A 20,282-nucleotide genomic window follows, 5' to 3' on the forward strand; every position below is an offset into this window, starting at 1 on the left:
GCTTAGTGGAGAAATGTTTATTGAGTCCATAGAAATTTGAGCAGGGCACGTCTCTTGGGGTTTATGACAGCCTATTTTCTTTTCTCAGAGTGGGGATGGATTGCGCCATTATCATCTAAATTGAAAGTCATAATGATTCCTTCTCTCCTCTTGTTTATTTGTTAAGAAATATAAAGAAAATGTGTTGCTTATTTGAAAGTAAGTTGCTATTCTTTTGCTGACCATATGATAACATTATGTTTCTTGAGACATTTATATTACACAACAGGAGGAGATTTATATAGAGTGAGACCAGACCTAACTTAATTTATTCCATTGATTTTTCAACATAGAATAAATAATACAACCTGGTATTGCCCCAAAGTCACATTTTCAAGCTGCAGTTCCTTTTGAATGATTTTTGCAGTGATGATGAACAAAGATTTTTAATAAATATATTCACTTTCCCTTCTTATTTTTCTCCAAGGAGACCAACATGTCCGACAAAAGTGACTTAAAAGCTGAGCTCGAGCGCAAAAAACAGCGCTTAGCACAGATAAGAGAAGAGAAGAAACGGAAGGAAGAGGAGAGAAAAAAGAAGGAGGTAAATACCAGATGTTGGGTTATTGTGGGAAGAAAGGAAAACCACTTGATTCTGAGGGGCTGGTCAAATGAGTAAATTAGGACCCCTTCGGAGAATCCTTTTATGAAATGTGAATAAAATGAATGGGTATCTACATATTCAGGGCAGTAAGGTCACTGCTATCTTCTAGGTGCTTGTCAGACACCACCTGAGTGGTGGGCAGCATTGGATGAAGAGGTCTCCAAATCCCAGGTTCACCCAAACTTGAATAGAACCCAGAAGCCAGAACATGATCTCTCTATTCTTGGACATTTCTTGACCTTCCCATGTCTCAGTTTCCTATCCTTAAGATGAGAACAATAATCTGTTTATTTTGCAGGTTTATTGCAGTTAATCTTGTAAAGCACTTAGTGTACCTAGGATATAGTTAGCACTTAATAAGTATTAGTCTTAAGAAAAGATTTTAAAAAAAAACTACCAGCAAGAAAACTTTAGAAGAAAAATAGAAAAATAATGTCAATGGATATTTCCTGTTTCCTCATGGTATGTATTTTTCATAGTATATTAGAATTCTAGACTTGGTTAAGGGAGAAACAGGTGAGGAGATGAACAGGATAGTGTAGGGCATGGCATTTTTTGTACCTTGTTTTGTACTAGAGATTGAACCCAGGAATGTTCTAATTCTGAGATATACCCCCAGCTTGTCCCCCCTTTTTTGAAACAGGGTATCAATAAGTTGTTGAGGCTGGTCTTGAACCTGAGGTTCTCTTGTCTCAGATTCCCAAGCACTGGGATTACAGGTATACATCACCACATCTGGCATCATTAAGTGTTAGAGTTAAAAGGAATTTAGAGACTTCCATTAAAGTCCCTCTTTATGTCAACAAACCATGGAGAACACAGAGGTGAGACGTGGCTTCTCTGCTGTTAGACCCAGAATTCAACACTCTCACCCTCAAGTCAATGCCCAGCTGTCATATCATGTTTTCTACTACCATCTTAAACCAAGAAATCGTATATTTTTAATTTCCCAATTTGTCATGGCAGTGCCAAAATAGCCTAAGTCTTCAGACGAAATGCCAAAGATAACTTTGAATAGTTTTCCAAGAAGAGAACTTTGTATAGTGTGATACCCTTGTGTGTACAGAGACCCAAGCTGCTTCCCTGCACAGTGTTTTTCTTCAAAGAAAATGTATTTAATACCTTGCCATCTAAATAAGTGTTGTTTCATATTGTAAGGCTAAGAGACCAAAGTAACAGATTTTTAACAATTATTATTTTCCAACAAAGTAAAACATAATTGCAGATGCATTTCAGCCTTCTGGCATCTCCCATCTCTCCATACCATTACATTTGATTGATATGATCGTTTATTTGTCCTTGACATCATGCATAATGGGTTTCCCTTGGAGATCTTTACTGTTCTGTGTGAAGCTTTTGGGTGAAATAGAGGTGAGAATTGACAAGGAATGGCTACTCGTTTCCATGCAAAGCCAAAAAAGGCATTAAGCGATTATGTTTCCTTTCCTTCAAATGTCAACAGTTGCTGTAGTTTTAAAGCACCTGTTATCCTTTGCTAATAACTGGTTTCCTTTTAAACTGACATTCTAATATCCAACTTGAATTTCATGGAATTACTGTAAAATGTGATGTGATATAAGAAATCTGGTTCCAAATTATCCTGTCTGTTTCATCTTTTTCATTTTACACATTTTTGGGGAAATTACAGGGAAACCAGACTCATCAAAGCTAGATACCCCTTTTGCTTCTACACAAAGAAGTTTTTCCTGATGCAGGTTTATCCTCCTACATATTAATAATAATAATGATAATGATAACAATAATAATAATAATAAATAATAATAATAATAATAATAATAATAATAATAATAATAATGCCCTAGAAGGATACAGCAGGAGTCAGTGGGAACACCTCAACTCTGAGTATTTCTTGGTTTTGAAATTAAAGTCCCATAAGGTCTTAGTTTTCTTACTCTAAACTGACAGGGTGGTTTAAAGCCACAGAGTGACTCAGAGCCCTGCCCCTCTGTCCTCAGTTTCTGATTCAAAAGATCCAAGTCAGGACCAGATTTTAAGATACCCAAGACTACATCATCTCTAAAGTTTATCCTGGATTTAGATTTTCTTTCTTTTCTTTCTCCATAACGTGCCTGCCTCCCCCCAAAAGATCTTTCTACCATTCAATTTAAGCATATTTCACAAACTGTGCTGACTTGATTTGTTCTGAGTGGCCAGTATTATCAGACAAAGGGCAATAAAGCCCAGTGGTTATGTATAAGGTCTTGTGGGTTGAATGTGGCTCAGAAATTCGGCTCTGCCTTTCATAGTATAACCTTGAGTGATAGCTTTTCTCAGCCTGTTTCCTCCTCTATAAGCTAGAGAAAAGAGTGGTACCTTCCTCACAAAGTTCTGTGAGAATTAAAAAATTGCTACACACCAGAGAAAGTTGCAGGAATAGAGATCACTTAGAACCAGCTCTTGTTCTGCTTTTGAGACCAGCAGCCAAAGTCAGAGAAGGAGGCCTTGGGGGATGAATGCATACACTGCTCAAGTCCACTGCTGGTGAGGCATTTTCCAGAAACGTCCATTATTGGAAGGACCTTATAATTCAAGGTCCCTGTTTTTATGGAGTGATAGCATTTTGTAGCTGGAAGAAATAATTTGTTCTGAACTCTCTTTTTCAAATAAAGAAATACGGGCTAACTCTTAGATCTAGGGCAGTTTATAAAAATGCTCTCAACTACTAAAGCCTGGAAAAGGGGTGGGAAGGAGCAAGGAGAAGGTAGATGTAGAGAGGATGAATGTATGCATGGAAATATTGCAGTGAACCCTATTCTGCGCAATTAACATGTGCTAATAATTTTAATAAAATAAAAAATAAATTCTCTTCCTTCCACTTTCATTGTTCTATTTCTCCCTGTTTTCCTGCATCTGGCTGTTAACTTCATGTCTTTTGGTTCTTATCTCAAATGTCACTTTCTCCAGAGAGTTACCTTTGAGACCTTGACCTACCCAGCACAAAGTTAGAGCTGTGCTTTCCCTTTGATCTATCAAGCCATTTACAAGAGAGGTTTTTTTGGTGTGTGTGTGGTGGTGGTGGTACTGGGGTTCCTGGAAACCCTTCTACCTCCGGGCTACCCTCCCAGACCTATTTTTATATTTTTATTTGGAAACAGGGTCTCTTAAGCCAGCAAGCCTATAGCTTTGAGCCTGCGCGATCCTCCTGTCGCCGCCTCCCAAGCACAGGGATTACAAGCGTGCGCCACCACCCCCGGCTACAAGAGAGTTTTATATTTGCTTCTTCCCTTGTCTTTCTCCACCAAAAGAATGCAATTTTCAAGGGCAGGGATGCATGTTGGTTTTGTTTCTCCCTCCCTTTTAATCAGTGTCTCACACAGATTTTGCCACAAAGTAGAACTTCAATAAAAGAGAATAGAATAAATAATGCATGAAAATTTGTTTAAATAAGCTACTTCGGGCAGGTCTGGAAATGCTGGTCCCAGACATCCTTTCCAAACTTCCACAGTTCCATTATGCAGATTTCTTTGGAAGCTTCTGATCCTGAGCTTATAGGATTCTCTATCGACTGTCCACTATCATTGACTCCCAAGTTTAAGACTTGCTATTTATTGTGTTATTTGAAGAGAGTTAGAAATAGCCTTAAGCTTATAGGTTTGATTTTTTTTGTAAACTTAATAAATTTTCTTTAGTTTATATTTAAAACAAAACAATTTTAAAAATTAAAAAGAAACAAAATTCTTTTTAATGCTAAACTGAGCAGTACTTTTTTTTTTTTTTTTTTTTTTTGCTATAACTCTGAAAACCAGAGTGAATCAGGACCACCCAGGTTGACCATCTCCACAGAACCCGGAAAACTGTGTGTATATACAAAATTACCACTCTCTGCTCCTTTGGATGGCAAATGCTTCCTTGGCTGTGGTGGTGTGGATGAAATCTGATTTTAAAATAAATATAGTGGCCACCATTTAAGACACAGGCCCAATTTCATGAAAAACTGGCTTGCATGCAGTGAGGTGAGCTTAATGGTGGCCACCCTGAAGGTCTATCCTGTCCTTGGCCTCAGGCCCAATTGTTGCAAGGTAGGATGGACTTGGGTTTCCTGGCCTGTCCGTACTTGTTCCTCCAGTGAACCTGGAACTGTCTCTGAGAGGTGATTGACAGCTCTCAGCTGGAAAATTTTCTTTGTTTGATTGTCCTGTTTATTAGCTGCGATTATGCCTCACAAACAAAAATAGCACTTGCTGGGAAAGGCACCTTGTAGATTCTAATGGCTAGTGCTACAAAAGCACTCCCTGTTGAGTCATTAAAGCCTAGTAGCATTCTCATGTCATATTTACATGCAAAAAAATCACATTTCATGACTATGATACTTGGTATAGTGTCTTAGATGAAGTGAAGGTGCTAACTGGTAACTATCTTTATTTCCAGTAAGCCCCAGTTACTTAATTTGTATTTTTCATGGCCAATTTTGAGTGTGCTTTCCTAAGTCTCTATTATACCTGGATGAACATTTATCTTTATTAATGTAGCCATTACATTGTTTGTTTCTTAAGAACTGAAAAGATCAGAGCAGAGGATGAGTTGCAGAGAAAACTTGTGTTATAGAAATGACATTCTGGAGATGGAATTCAGGGGTACTGTTTTACACAATGTGTGATTACACATGTTGACATGGGATATGCCCTCTACTATGTTTCTTGAATGCTTACTGGCTAAAAATAAAATAATTTTCTCAGAAACCAAGAACAGATTTTATGCTTTTTTTTTTTGCAAAGGACATATGGGACATAAAGTTTGAACACTATACCCTAAGTATTCAAAAGGAAAAAAATAGGTGGTTCTTTGTTATGAGTCTTACTGACACAGTGGTGAGAATAACAGGTCACACTTACTGGCTTTCATGAATACTTGGTTTATTTTATCATGCCGATAACACTCCCATCCTTCTCTAACTAAGCCACTGGCCAGATAGCATTTGGTTACCTGAGGCAACATGGGTCTCCGCAGGTAACCTAGGTTCAGAATCGCTGTCACACCCGTCGTCTATGGTCCAGGTGCAGATGCTCGATGTCCAGGGAGTTAGACGGGGATGAGCCCAACTGTCATTTACAGGAATTGTCCAGCAGCTACCAGGGGAATGTTTCATTCTGGCCCGGCTAACTTTCAGCCTCTTAGACAGTTGGGTCAGAGCCACTGATCTAGCCATTTGCTAGGCCTTATATACCCTAAATTGATGTCACTAATTACATAGTCTCATTGCTTCACCCGTCATCTTGTTTTCTTAGCTGTTTCATCTTATGGACATATGTCCAGGATGTGTGTCCGTTACTTCCTCCTTATCTTGTCTTCCAGTTGTCTCATCCTACAGATGTGTGCTGGGGAGTGTGTCCATTAATTTGTCTTGGGCATGTCAGTTACATCCTTCTTCTGCCGCATCTTCTATGCATATCTGGCCAGTCCACCTGTCCCCACGCTATACTTATATCCTGACATATATTTCTTATACTCACAACATTTTTGACATATATTTTGTATGCTTACAACATTCTTTTTCTACTTACTTTCTAAAAGTTCCACGAGGGCTTCTTAATTTAATCGTTTCTTATCCTCCAACACATTTTTGTTGAAATAATGAAAGAAAATTAAAGATATTGTTGTTGCTAATATATAGTAGTGGCTTTGTCATGAGTTCTGGGTCTCTAGACATCTGGAGGTCTTGCTTTTAAAAAGGTGCTGTAAAGGAGATACCTGAATGGTATATGGTTGATGGAAATTGGGCTAAATTATGTTTAGTTCTAAGTTTCTATAACTACAAAATAATGCTTTCCAAAGGCAGATACCAACCCATTCATCCAACACATTTTGAGTACTTACTATGTGCCACATGCTGATCGACAGGAGAGACTATTTCAGTGAACAAAACAATCATGTGTCTGCTTTTTGTAAAGCTGACAGTTCAGTTATGGCTGAGCTCTTCACTGGAATGCCATACTAGTCCAGACTGGATTCCTAAGGCAAATTTCACTTTGGATTTTTGTTTGTATTTCAGTAGCTGTTATGGTAATTCCTTTCTTGTAGTCCCCTTATTTTTGTTTCCATCTTTCTTTGGACTTTATGAAAAATGAACATGAATAGAGATCCTCACTCTGCAGCATTCTTTCTTTTTTTCTTCTTCTCTGTGTCTTTCCCTTTGCCACACACACAATCTTTGAGCTTGCTTCAGTAGTTAGATGTGATGATGGTGATAATGGGAACTTTAAGATCTTTACTGATAGAGATTTAAATGCCATTTCAGAATTTGGGGTTATGCAAGAGGGTTAAAATTCTCTAGTAGTCTCTTGAGTTCTTACTGGCCTTCAAAATGTGCTGTACTTAAAAAAAAATTCAAGTGCATTTTAAGCCCAAAGTGAGTGATTAAAGAAGCGTTGGGCCAGAAACATGTGAAAAAATGCACTTGGCTCATGATCAGGGTGTAGTAGGTTACCATCTGGGAATAAGTTGAAAGATGAGTGAACTCTTTCTGCTTCAGATTCCATACTGCCAATTATGCATATGCCTGATGGAGAATATAACTGTTACGGTGTCCAGCTTGCCCCCAGAGAGGAAGCTATGACTTATAACTGAATAGTTGCTTTCTGATACGCTTTAAGACAGCTTCACTTCTGTAAGCTCACGGAGCTTTCACGTGAAGTAGCTAAATGCCAATGTCCTCATGTTGCAGCTCTGGGCAAATGCCTTGTCTTCAATAGTCACTGTGTTGTGAAAGAGAGAAGGGGACTGGAATTTTAAAATTCCTCCAGAATACCTCTACCAATGATCATCATCCATCATCTCCTCGTTCTCGTCCTCCTTGTCCTCGTCCTCCTTATCGTCCTCATCCTCGTCCTCGTCCTCCTCGTCCTCCTCCTCCCCCTCCTCCTCCTTCTCCTCCTCCTTTTTCCTTCAGTTGAACCAGGAATGCTCTTACCTCTGAGATATACCCAAGCCCTTTTACTTTTTGTTTTTGAAAGAGGATATTACCAGGTTGCTGAGGTTTTGTCTAAGTTGCTTGAGGCTGGTCTCAAACCAGCAATCTTCTGTCTCTGCCTCACAAGTACTAGAATTATAGGCATGTACCACTATCCCACTACACGGATCTTCTTTAACCTATATTTTATTTTTTCTAATATTTTTTATTTTTGGTAGTACTGGGGGTGGAACCCAGGGGCTTTTCTACCTCTGGGCTATACTCTCAGACTTATTCTTTATACTTTATTTGGAAACAAGGTGTCACTAAGTTGCTAAGAGCCTCACTAAGTAGCTGAGGCTGGCTTTTAAGCTTGTGCAGTCCTCCTGACTCAGCCTCCCAAGTGCTGAGATTCCAAGCATGCACCACCAAATCCAACTTAATCTGTATTTTAATTTGTCACTGTCCCATAAAAACATAAACTTGGGATAATCCCATAAAAACACAAACAAATGATCTGATTTTTGGAAGCTAACACAGTTTATTTTAGACAGAATTTGTGAAAGAAACTACTAAATGATTTTTGCACTATATTTTTCTTTTTCTTTTTCTTATTTTTTGGTGGTACTGGGGTACCTGGAAACCCTCCTACCTACATGTTACACTCCCAGACCCATTTTTAAAATATATTAAAAATATTTATTTATTTTAATTTAAACTGATCATTTTATTATTCTTCTTTCACTAGACATATTCTGTATCAGATATTTTGTGACATCCCCTAGTACCACACTATTTTGGAAAATGTGATGTCCAGCAGCCTCAAACTCTAATTTGTGTCTCTGTGGGTCACTGTACCCTGTGGTTAAAATTTTCTTTTTGTTTCGTTTTGTGAACTTATCTAATTTCCTCCTTTCCCCTTTCTACAGAATTCAGAAATACCACCGGGTGTGGTGGCGCATGCTTGTAATCCCCGTGCTTGGGAGGCGGAGACAGGGGGATCGCGCAGGTTCGAAGCCAGCTGCGTTGGCTTAAGAGATCCTGTTCCCAATTTTTTTTTAATTTAATTTTTATTTTTTTATAAGTGGAACATATTGAGAATGGTGTACATTTACATTGTGCTTCATGTTTCCCCCTCCCTTTCTCTCCCGCCCCCAACAGAGTATGTCCAGGTTAATCATGTTGTATTTATGCTATTACACATATTCATATGTAGGTCCTCCATTGAACAACCTCAGCTTTCTTCCTCTCCTATCCTTCCATTCAAGCTTTGCTGAGATTTCCCCTCCATCATCTGGAATCCCTCTGGTATTACCACTACTCCCTAACTTGAACATATTATAGAAAACATTATGTCCCTTCTCTTTCTGTGCTTGACTAATCTCACTTAACATAATGTTCTCCAGTTCCTTCCATCTTCTTGCAAATGCTATTATTTTATTTTTCTTTATAGCTGAATAGAATTCCATTGTGTGTATTTCCCATAATTTTGCAATCCATTCATCTGTTGATGGATGTCTAGGTTGGTTCCATATTTTGGCTATTACAAACTGTGCTGCTATGAACATGGGTATGCATATGTTAACGTAGTTCTCTGATTTCAACCCCTTTGGAAAGATACCCAGGAGTGGTATAGCTGGGTCAAACGGTGGATCTATTCCCAGCTTTCTAAGGAATCTCCATACTGATCTCCATAGTGGCTGAACTACTTTGCACTCCCACCAACAGTGTAAAAGAGTTCCTCTTTCCCCGCATCCTCGCCAGCAATTGTTGTTGTTTGATTTCTTTATGTTTGCCACTCTGATTGGGGTTAGGTGGAATTGGGGCCAAACTCATATGCTGAAGAAAAGACAGCCTTTTCAACAAATGGTGCTGGGAGAACGGGCTATCCATTCGTAGAAAGTTGGATCTGAATTCTTCTCATCGTGCACAGGAATCAACTTGAAATGGATCAAAGACTTAGAAATTAGACCAGAGACTGTGAGGTTATTAGAGAAAGGCACAGGATCTACACTTCAACATATAGGTACAGGGAGTAACTTTCTCAATAAGACTTCCGAAGCACAGGAAATAAAAGCAAGAATTAATAAGTGGGATCTCTTCAAACCAAAAAGTTTCTTCTCATCAGAGGAAACCATCAAGAACCTAAAGAGGAAGCCTACAGAATGGGAGATCTTTACCAGCCACCACTCTGATAGGGGGCTAATATCCAGAATATACAAAGAGCTCAAAAGACTCTACACTAGCAAAACAAACAACCCAATCAAGAAATGGGCAACTGAAATGAATAGACATTTCACAAAAGAAGAGATACAAATGGCCAATAGATACATGAAAAGATGTTCAACATCACAACATCACTAGCCATCAGGGAGATGCAAATCAAAACTATTAAAAATATGTAAAAGGGTCTCTTAAGCCAGCGCAGCTGGCTTCGAACCTGTGGGATCCTCCTGTCTCAGCCTCCCAAGTGTGCGCCACCACATCCAGCTGCACTATATTTTTCTACATGGCAACTTTCTTCTTTCTTCTTTGAGTTACCATAGAATCCTATACACATCAAAATCAAGTAGCAAAGACATAGCACCACTGTATTGTAATTCTGTATTGACTAAATACAGAGTTTGGCCCAGTTTATTTTAAACCATGATAAACCTTTACCACCAAAGCAAATAGTATACTTTACAGTTATATATTTTCATAAATGATTTTACTTTTTTAGCTAGTTTCCAATAATTCCTAGTTCCACAATCACAAATATGGTACAGAAATATTTTAAACACATACTGATCAAGAAATTATGTCCCAGAGAGGAGGTCCAAAAGAGCAGACAGAATTCTTAAAAAAAAAAAAAAGAAAGAAAAGAAGAGAAAAAAATCATAGCCCCTGTCAGAAATACTTTCCTTGATGATTTTTTCAAAACAAGGTGACAGGAACTTTCATACCAGTTGATAGCCACAGGGATATACCTTCAATCAAGAGAGCATGAGGTCAGTAATGAATAAATGAAGCAGTTGCAATGTTTTTTCATCATTTATACTTATGATTATATCTGTTCAGGGCTTCTACCTGTTCTTCCCTGACATACATTTACCATTTGCTGTTTCAGCCAGTAAAATCATACATCTAGTTATAGAATTGGCTTTCCTCACTTGAATTCCTGCTTTCTAGGCAGATCTGCAGCAGAAGAAAGAGCCTGTTCAGGATGATTCTGACTTGGATCGAAAACGCCGAGAGACGGAGGCTTTGCTGCAAAGCATCGGCATATCGCCTGAGCCCCCTCTAGGTACTTAACAGTGCTTTGTTTCTATTCTTCAAACTGAGCTTGAGTAGGATATACCATGTCCAGCATTTACTATTCTTTTACGTTTTTAGCTTTTTAAAAAAATATTTTTTAACAAAATTCTATGGCTTATGGTTCAGGTTGCATGTGTTTTGGGAACTGAGGGGGCTAGAAGGAGAGGAGAAGAGAGGAAAGGTCGTGGAGTCATTAGCAATTTGCTGCTTGCTGATTGATGGCATAGTTAGACTTTGCCATGACATTGCTGGCAGGTTATGTTGTGTTAAGTGGGTGGCCACTTAGAAAATGGGAGAAATATTGGAATTTTTGAAAATTTAAATTGTTCTTCTTTCTATTGCTGAATCCCAACCTCTCTTTGCCCATCTGAATACAGCGAATCCACTTGTCAATTTTGTTAACCACCACAGGCATAGAGTTACATCACAATGAAAATAGAAAGATCAGTGGGAAATTTGAAGGGGAACTTACCATGGTGGCAGAAAACAGCTAATTAACAAGCTCTAATTATTCTGACTTTATTGTGTATCCTGATTTCATTGCTAATGGGCCTTTTCACCACAGCTCCCCTCCTTCAACTCATTCATGCCTATTGACTGTCCATGAACGCTTTTTATCACTAAGTTCTGAATAATGAATTGTTTTATCTGTGTTGAAGGTAACTGCATGTGTTTATCCTACCACCTATGTGTCATTCATATGATGTTATTTTATTTTTCTTTTATTCTTTTATTTTTCCATACATGTAAAAGTAATCCGAGGGTGTCTATAAAACTACATAATATCCAATATAATTTTTTAAAAACTTTATTAAAAATAATATTCAGAAACAAATACAGTATCAAGTCTGTTTAAAAATGGTACATCTCCTTTTAATTCAACCACTGGCTTTTATATTAAAATAAAATTTATTTATTTATATAGTTTTTACAATAAGAATAAAATTATCCATGTACAACATACATTTTATCAATATAATAAGGAAATGAATACATAAGTCTAAAATTATTAAATGTATTCAGATATAATTTAATGCATACACAAACTAAAATACCATTAAAAAGCATTTTTTACTCAATGTCAAATTGTAGCAGGTAAAATCATATGTCAAACAAGGATGTAATAAACCCTAATAAGATTAGATTGTCAACACTAGGTAAGCAAAGTAATATATCTTATTCTTCAGTACCCTGCATAAAGGCAGTAATTAAACTTTAAGAACAAGCCGGGCATGGTGGCACATGCTTATAATCTCCCTGTTTGGGAGGTGGAGACAGGAGGGTTGCGCTGGTTCGAAGCCAGCCTTGCTGGGTTAAGAAACCCTGTTTCCAAATTATATATATATAATTATACAATAGGTCTGGGAGTGTAGCCTGGAGGTAGAAGAGTTTCCAGGAACAAAAACAAAACAAAACAAAACCAAAAACAACAAAAAATACTTTAAGAACAAAACATTTAACCATCTCTAAACCATAAGCAACTTCTTGACTATCCCTGCATGCCTGCCAAGGGCTCTGGCAAGGAGAGAACCCACTTTCATTTCTCGTCCATCTCTCTGCCTTACCCTTGACTTAGCGCAGAGGGTAATTGGTGAATTAATTGTGGAACCACATGAAAATTCCCAGCTTCTTGACAGATCTGCCATTGTGCTATAGGATTTGGACAAAATAGTTGAGCCCTTTACCCTATTAAATAAATAAAAGGAAATTGCACTTGATTGAAACCAAATGGGAATCTACAGTCTGTACTGAATTTTTTTTTCCCTGCCCATATGGCTTCTTTGGCATGTGTGATATGAAGAACCCATTGAATCGTCTGGCCTGTAGCCCTCTTGGCTACTTGGTGCAGCTTCTCTCTGAAGCACATTTGGCATATATCTGAAGGATAGGGAAGAAAAAAAAATACATGTTACATTTCCTTTAGTTTTTTTTTTTCCTTCATTATCTTTGTTATTGGATTTTTAGCTTAGGCCATCCTTAATCTTTGAACTTGTGCCTCTTGTCTCCAGAGTGCAGAGTGTCTCTTTACTTCTATGCCTGTAGTCGTGTCTTCTAGGGCTGCCAGAGGCAAGGAAAACAAGTTCCAAATGCAGTAAACAGCACAATGGGATAAAACTGTTAATTAAGTGTAAAAATAAAGCAGCTTGGCATTTTTCTTTGCCTTTAAAAGGATTTTTAAATTACCAGGTTCAGTATTCACCCTTCTTCTCTGTCACTTGGTCTCTTGTTACAAAGCCCTTTGGATGGCATGAGCAATATATTTCCCTCCAAATGCAGACATACAACAGATTTTCTGACATTCCAGGACCACTATAAAATCATTTATAATAAAAGATTTCATAATATTTAAAGTTTTACAGACACCCATTTTATTTTTTAATAGGTCACATCTATACTAACAAAATAAAGTGTAGAATTGGAACTATCTGGATAGTTCATTCGAGAGAGATATTTGACTTGAATTATCTGGATAACTATTTTGATTCTCCACTTTACTTTGTTGAGGTGGACATGGCCTCAGAATCCCCAGGTTAATTCTGTCTAAATTCATTTCAAATTTTGATTTCCAAAATAAGAAAAATTCACTGGACTTTCTTCCTTTTCTTTTTTCTTTTTCTTTCTTTCTTTTTTTCCCCTTATCCCATCTCAATCTCTCCTGCCATACAACCACTTTAATTTGGGCCCATTTGTTTTGATCTGTCTGACACTGCTCTTCACCAGTGCAGCCACTGCATTTTTTAACATGGGATACCTGTTATTTTCATTATTTAGTCCCAACCCCTATGTCTCCCTCCTCGAAATCAGTGAGCACTCCCAGTGAAGCCGGAAGCCAGGACTCGGGCGATCTGGGGCCACTAACAAGGTAAGAATTTAAAAGGCTAGGGTGGGATGTCTGTAATACAGACCAACACTGTTAAATATGCATGTATCGTCCTGTAATGCTCAGTCATTTCGCATTTCAATTCATGCTGGCTTGCTAGTTTTAGTGGCATAGCAACGATCTTGAACACTAGAAATGATAAAATTGTCTGTCGTGCTGCATTGAGTAGGCTGATTTAGGATCATGTTTGCTTAACAAACATAAACATTAGCTTAGATAAAAAAAGAAAACAGAGAAGGACCAAAGATCAATTGAATATGTATCCGGTTTTTCATTATTTCACTTTGGCTTTAGTTTCTAATCCTAGATTTAACTTCTCATTTATTTGCTTCTTTAGGTGGACTAATTTGAGAACTTAGTCCCTAAAGTATTGTTGATGTTGCTGTTATTATTGTTGTCGATGATCAGCAATACTCATAGACTATGTAACTTCTATTTATTTATTTATTTATTTATTTATTTATTTATTTATTTTTGCGGTACTGGGGGTGGAACCCAGGGGCATTTTACCTCCAAGCTACACCCCAGCCCTATTATTTTTTATTCTTTATTTTGAAACTGGGTCTCACTGAGTTGCAAAGGGCCTCACTAAGTAGCTGCAGCAGTCCTTGAACCGCAATCCTCCCGTCTCAGCCTCCCAAATACTGGGATTACAAGCGTGCGCCACCACGCCTGCCCCAGACTACGTAACTTCTGAGAGAGGTTATAGACAGCCTCTAATCTGACCACAGAAGGGATATCTGAAAGGTAAAGATGTGAAAAGAGGGAAGAAGAAGTTGCACTAGCATGGGTGGAGTCATGGTAACTCTCAGTCTAATTGCATTCACCAGGAATCTCACTTGCAGGTGCCCACAGGTAGGTAATATGAATGAGTGTGGGGCAGGGGAGGCTGTAGTAACTGGGTCACAAGCACCCCATTTTTAAAAAGACCAGATGACTTTCTCATGGCTTAAGGTGGTTGAGTTCATATGGGAACATGGACCCAATCTTTCCCTCAATTTCAAGTTATTATAAGAAGCTAGAAATTTTACTATTTGATAATCTCCTAAGCATTGAACATTAACAATTTTTGTTAAAAGCTGTTACGGGCCAGATTTGACCTGTGACTGGCAATTCATGACTTCTGGTGTAGACTCTCAATTTTAAAAAAATCATAAAACACTATAGTCAAAGTTTAAATAGGAGAAGAAACAGCCATGTTCAGCATTGCTATTCTAGCAAATCAACCTTTGGGTTTGTTTGTGTACATTTTAGTCAGTGACTTACCTGCAAATATTTCTTGCCACCATATGTATTATTGGGGAGAGGTATAAAATTTTCTATTTTTTTCTTCCTAATGCATTATTAGTTGCATTTCCTTATGAAAGTACATATACTGCTTCCATAGAGGTTTAGATAGTTTGCTAGACAAAACCTGGGCATGAGGATACTCCAGCACTGTCCTGAGCTTTTTGTTTTTGCTTTTAGAAACCAACATGTAAGACCAGAATTATCTCACCCATATCTGCCCATTGGTGTGTTTCAGACTTGAGTATTTTATTTCGATAAGGGCTTTTGAAACCAGTGAACACTACTTTCAACTTGAGAAAAATGAAAGTAAGGGTTTTGGGGACACAACGTTGGTTTATTTTAGCAAATCGCCTTTGTGATTTGGGCAGCGTACGTTGTCTATCATCTTTTCCTCTGAATACTTCAAAACGTCTTTGAGGGGGAGAAGAAATAATAACACAGTTGTATAAGATCCAACATTATTCAAGGACTGGCACAATATAACCACGTTCCTTGGGGGGCGCAGTAAGTTAATATATTTGACCGTTTCTACACAGTGACGGTGTGGTGTCAGTACTGCTTAGCTTCCAGGGGTGAAGTTGGCAGTATTAAATTCTATTACAGACTCCCCAGTGGATGAGCCCTTTTGAAGACTTTCTAGAGAAAGCTGACCTATTGCTGTTAGTACTCTGTTAGTACAGTAGCAATTATTCCTTCTCAAAGAACAGCACTCTTCATTTCTTTAACTTCTTGCATGGTTTATTTTTTTAACTTAGTGAGTCACTTTGGAAGAGGGGCAATTCACTCCCACCCCACACAAACTTCAACTAACTCCCCTTCTTTTTTAAGAAAGTTGTGGCTAGAGTGTAACTTAAAGTCAGCAAGTAAGTCCCTTGCTAAGTGCAGGTTTCATAGGCATGCAAGAAAATCAGCGCTGATAAAAATGAAAGTTTTCAACAAGTCTAAGCCCAAAGTTTGCTTGAGGAGAATATATTAGGAATAGCTTAGTGACCCCTGCCCTTGTTCTGAACTTAAAAGAATTCCATACACATTTATGTTTTTACTTTAATAAAACATATGAGAGTTAAATTGCAAAAGAATTATATTTTGGTTTTTAAAATTCCTCTTGGAAGGCCCATTTATGTAGAAGTAACATCTTTGATAGCAATTACTATTAATATTAACACTTTTTAAAACCTGAGGCTAAAAATAGAACTTGGCAAAGAGCTAAGAATATAATTCCATAGTCATAAATTTACCTGTTTGTGTGGAATATAAACTCTTAAAAAAGGAAAAACTAGAAGGTAACTTAGGAATCAAATTAACACATTTGTTCATTATGTTCAACCTAAAGTTGTACATAAATTCTTTCATTCACCTGCCAACATTTTAAACTAAAACTAAATTTTCTTCAGATAGCCAAAATTAGCAAGCATTACTTATAATCCCTGTAACTAGTTAATCTATAAATTGGCATGTTACATATACTCTATTATAGAGAAAAGGTTAAAAGAGTGCTTTAAAAGCAGAAAGTATAATAAAAATCTGTTTCATTGATTTCAAGAGCACTTGAGTAAATGTTTTAAGTAGAAATATTTAATAACTTTTCAATTATGCTGGTATGATTTAATTTAGAAAAATTTAAAACTAAAAGTGTTACAATTTACTTTGCATTTTCTGCTTCTGTTGTTATAGGCCCACTTCTCATTTAGAGCATGTACTTGTGGTATTTTTCTCTTGATCCGTTTTCATAGAATTAATTAATTATTGCTCAGTTAATCAAAATTGGAAAAGAACAAGCTCGTAGACTGACCAGTTTACTTATAAATATAGATTTAAAAATCTTTAATATACAATATGTAACTGAAATTTAACATAATATAAAGAGGATACTACACTATGATTAATGGTTATTGGTTCAAAATGCAAGGGTATTTTAGTAAAGGAAATTATGTTATCATAATTCAGAATACAAAAAGATCAAAAAGGGAAAATAATCATTGCAAAATATACTGAAATGATACTTGAGTAGTGTAAACATATATTTCTACATTTTAAAACTTAGCAGAATAGGGATAGACATATTTTTCTCAGTATGACAAGGAATATTAATCTGAGACCAAGAGTTTATATTATTTTGCACAAGAATGAAGTACTAGGATTATATAGCCTTTAAAGAAAAATGGCTTTTGCTTAATTGAATATGTATCTTTATTCTTGGGGAAACAATGAATTCCTTGAAAAGAGACACTAAGTGATATTTTGAGGCTATACTCACAGAGTAGGCATTTGATAAATGTATGTTGAATGAATAAGCTACAATTCCACCCTTGCAGACAAAGTCAGTGAGGTACAGAAATAATTAGCAATTTTCTGTAGTTCATGCAAAGTGTAGCCACAGTGCTAGAGTTTAACCTAGACAGACTGATTACAGTTTCCACAATCTATACGTATATCCTCTGTTATCTCCAACAACAGTTGATAAAAGTTGACCGATTCCATATTATAAGAATTAAATTAGTATCTGTAAAGTGCTTATGATATTTAATGAGTTTATGTGAATTTTAGCTATCACTGTTTATAGTAGTATGTTTTAATGCTTTTGGTGGTTTTATTGGCACATTTTAGTCTCGTGCCATAATGCAAATCATGTTGACAATGACATGCATGCACACGTCACTTGGTGCCCCCGGCCGCTTCCCATTTTCCTCCTTTCCAACACAGCGTCCCCAGACTGACATTGGTATATTTCCATATACACACATACTCAGTGGTATGTGTATATATGTGGCATGTGTATATACTCGGTGGTTTTACTAATGAATCTCAGTCTTCCTCCTCCCCTACCCTTAGATCTCTTCCCTGGCTCCACTGAGGTTTCTCCTCCATTATCTGGAGCCCCTCTTGTATCCCAGTTACTCCCTATCCTGCACATATTGGAAAAAACTTTGATTTAGCCATTTTCCCAGTGGGTAAAAATGGAAACTATGGTGTCATTTTCAAATTCGATAAGCATACCTCTTTGCTAAGCCAAGCAATTTTGTAAAAATGGCGAGCTGAGCCGGGCGTGGTGGCGCACGCTTGTAATCCCCGCGCTTGGGAGGCTGAGACAGGAGGATCGCACGGCTTCTAAGCCAGCCTCAGCTATTTAGTGAGGCTTTCAGAAACTTAGTGAGACCCTGTTTCCAAATAAAATATAAAAGTCTGGGAGTATAGCCTGGAGGTAGAAAGCCTCTGGGTTCTACCCCCAGTACCACCCAAAAAAAAAAAAAAATGGAGAGCTGGATCAAGCCAGGGTCAGATTATCATCTATGTCCCTAGAGACTACTTTCTGGGTTGCCCCAACTCTTACCCACAACCATTCAGATATGCAACCAGAAATAAGTCTAGCTAAGAGATGATAATTCAGCCCACCTTTATTCTTTTTGTTTACATGTATACCTCACAGGCGACTTTGCACCAGACTCTTCTCTAATTAAGTTGTGGTTCTTTAGGGTTCTCAATAACATGGCCAAATTAGAAGTTATACTGGCCTTCAGAAACCTAGGAATGTCTATGGACTTCAGAGAGTTCTCCTAGATACTAGGACATATGCTGCATTCTGCCTGAAACATGATTCATAGAAGAAAACTTCCAAAAATCACTCAAATATAAATATTTATCACTGTGATAATATACTGTGCAACCTACTCTTACAGTATCCTTCCCATGATATCCTCAATCACATGATGAAAAAAGGAAATTTCTGATTTTCCAGTTAATAGGGACATTCAAGTCCCCTGGCACTTTATTTGTGATAATCTTATTATAGTACTTGTACATTTCACACAATTAGAAAATATAAGTAAGTCCAAATTAAAACACAAAACAACTAATCACTACCCCAAAGATTAGCACTCTGAACACCCTACACACTACTGTAGTCTTTCACAGAGTCTTATAGTATCATATATATAATGAATGACATCTGTCTGTACAAGCCATGATATCAGCTTTTCTGATTAATCATCTCTACTTTTCTATTTTAATGTGTTTCCTTCTATCTAAGGTTGACACCATCTTCACATTTCCCCAATTGCTTCCAACATAATCCCCTCATCTTCACTGTTGATACCTGCCCTCCCAGTTATCAGCATGTAAGCCATGTCCATAGAATTTCTCTAGGAAGGTGAGCCACTGCTCCCAGAGAGCCTTAAGTGCAGCAGATGCACGAACATTTTCCAAAACACTTAACAAGAGAATGGAAGTACAAGGACTTTGGGGCTCTCAGCTTCATGTGTACTCCTGTTAAAATTAGAGATGAAGGGACAGATTTTGGCATTAGAACACTGGAATTCTGTATTTCTTGTTGATGATATACTAATATTCTGATATGTGATGCTCTTAGCCTTTCTCTGGTCTACTGCCTAACAAACTCTCAAGCAAGGGAATCAGATTGGCCAAGAACAATTTGTATGTGGGCAACTTCTGCTGGCCACATGTGGGCATCACTGTCTTTTCTGCCTGAGATCAGGAGAAGAAAATACTAAGGGACCACATGGGCCTAATGCCCAACAGAAAAGACTTGTGACTTTTGTCTTTATCCACAATCGGATTCTGTAGAACTCTCTGGAAGCCTTATAAAAATGTTTGGCTGATTTTGGTGAAAACACCATCATCTTCCAAGATAATCTGATGAATTGGAAGCTAAACGAAGGCACCAAGGAGTAATTAGTAATGATGAAAAAGTATAATAAAACAATGAAAGACCACAGGGAGATTTAATAAGACTATTAAGTTTCATTTGCTAAAAGAATTTAAGTTATCATTATATAAAGAGAAGTTGACAGGATGTTACTAGCTAATTGGACTTCAGGGAAACCGAAGGCACTGACTGGTCCAAGGCTGACTGAAAATCACTCTTTGAAATCATAATATGATTTACACTATAGAATTTTCTTTTTATATAGCACATTAACTGGTTAGTTTTAGAATTTTGATTTCTTATCACTCTGTTTTTAGGCAGAATGTACCGTATGTACTCACAGAGTTATGCTAACAAAGTAAGCATCTGTTTTAGCAAGGGGAGGCCAGTCTTCTAGAGAAACTGCTTGCTTGGCAGCAGGTCTCTGTGAAGATTTGAGGAGAACATATTTTTGCTCTATGATGGCAGTCCTACTTTTTTTAAATCCAGCACAGATGAACTTCCTAAGTAGCTTACTGTTGCCTGAGTGGAGTCTGTGGTAGGACTCAGGTATTAAGCAACAGGGGAAAGATTCTCACATGGTACATTTTAAAAAACTTTT

General features: G+C 37.4%; 1 protein-coding gene across 6 annotated transcripts in view; it reads left to right on the plus strand.

Moving 5' to 3' along the window:
• Window positions 1-469: 469 nt before the first annotated feature.
• Window positions 470-20,282, plus strand: part of DYNC1I1 (dynein cytoplasmic 1 intermediate chain 1) — a gene marked incomplete at both ends in the record, with an annotated part of 291,578 nt that continues 271,765 nt past the window's right edge. For 2 of the 6 annotated variants that reach the window (XM_080701430.1, XM_080701432.1), the window contains 3 exons: window positions 476-583; window positions 10,722-10,836; window positions 13,653-13,710. In XM_080701430.1, the coding sequence (XP_080557556.1) occupies window positions 476-583; window positions 10,722-10,836; window positions 13,653-13,710 (281 nt within the window). Of the gene's footprint in view, window positions 584-10,721; window positions 10,837-13,568; window positions 13,711-20,282 lie in introns of all 6 variants that reach the window. The other 4 variants (XM_080701433.1, XM_080701434.1, XM_080701429.1 and 1 more) reach the window with 4 other exon arrangements.

The sequence above is a fragment of the Muscardinus avellanarius genome (genome assembly GCF_963383645.1).
Source record: "Muscardinus avellanarius genome assembly, chromosome: 9".
Classification (NCBI taxonomy): domain Eukaryota; kingdom Metazoa; phylum Chordata; class Mammalia; order Rodentia; family Gliridae; genus Muscardinus; species Muscardinus avellanarius.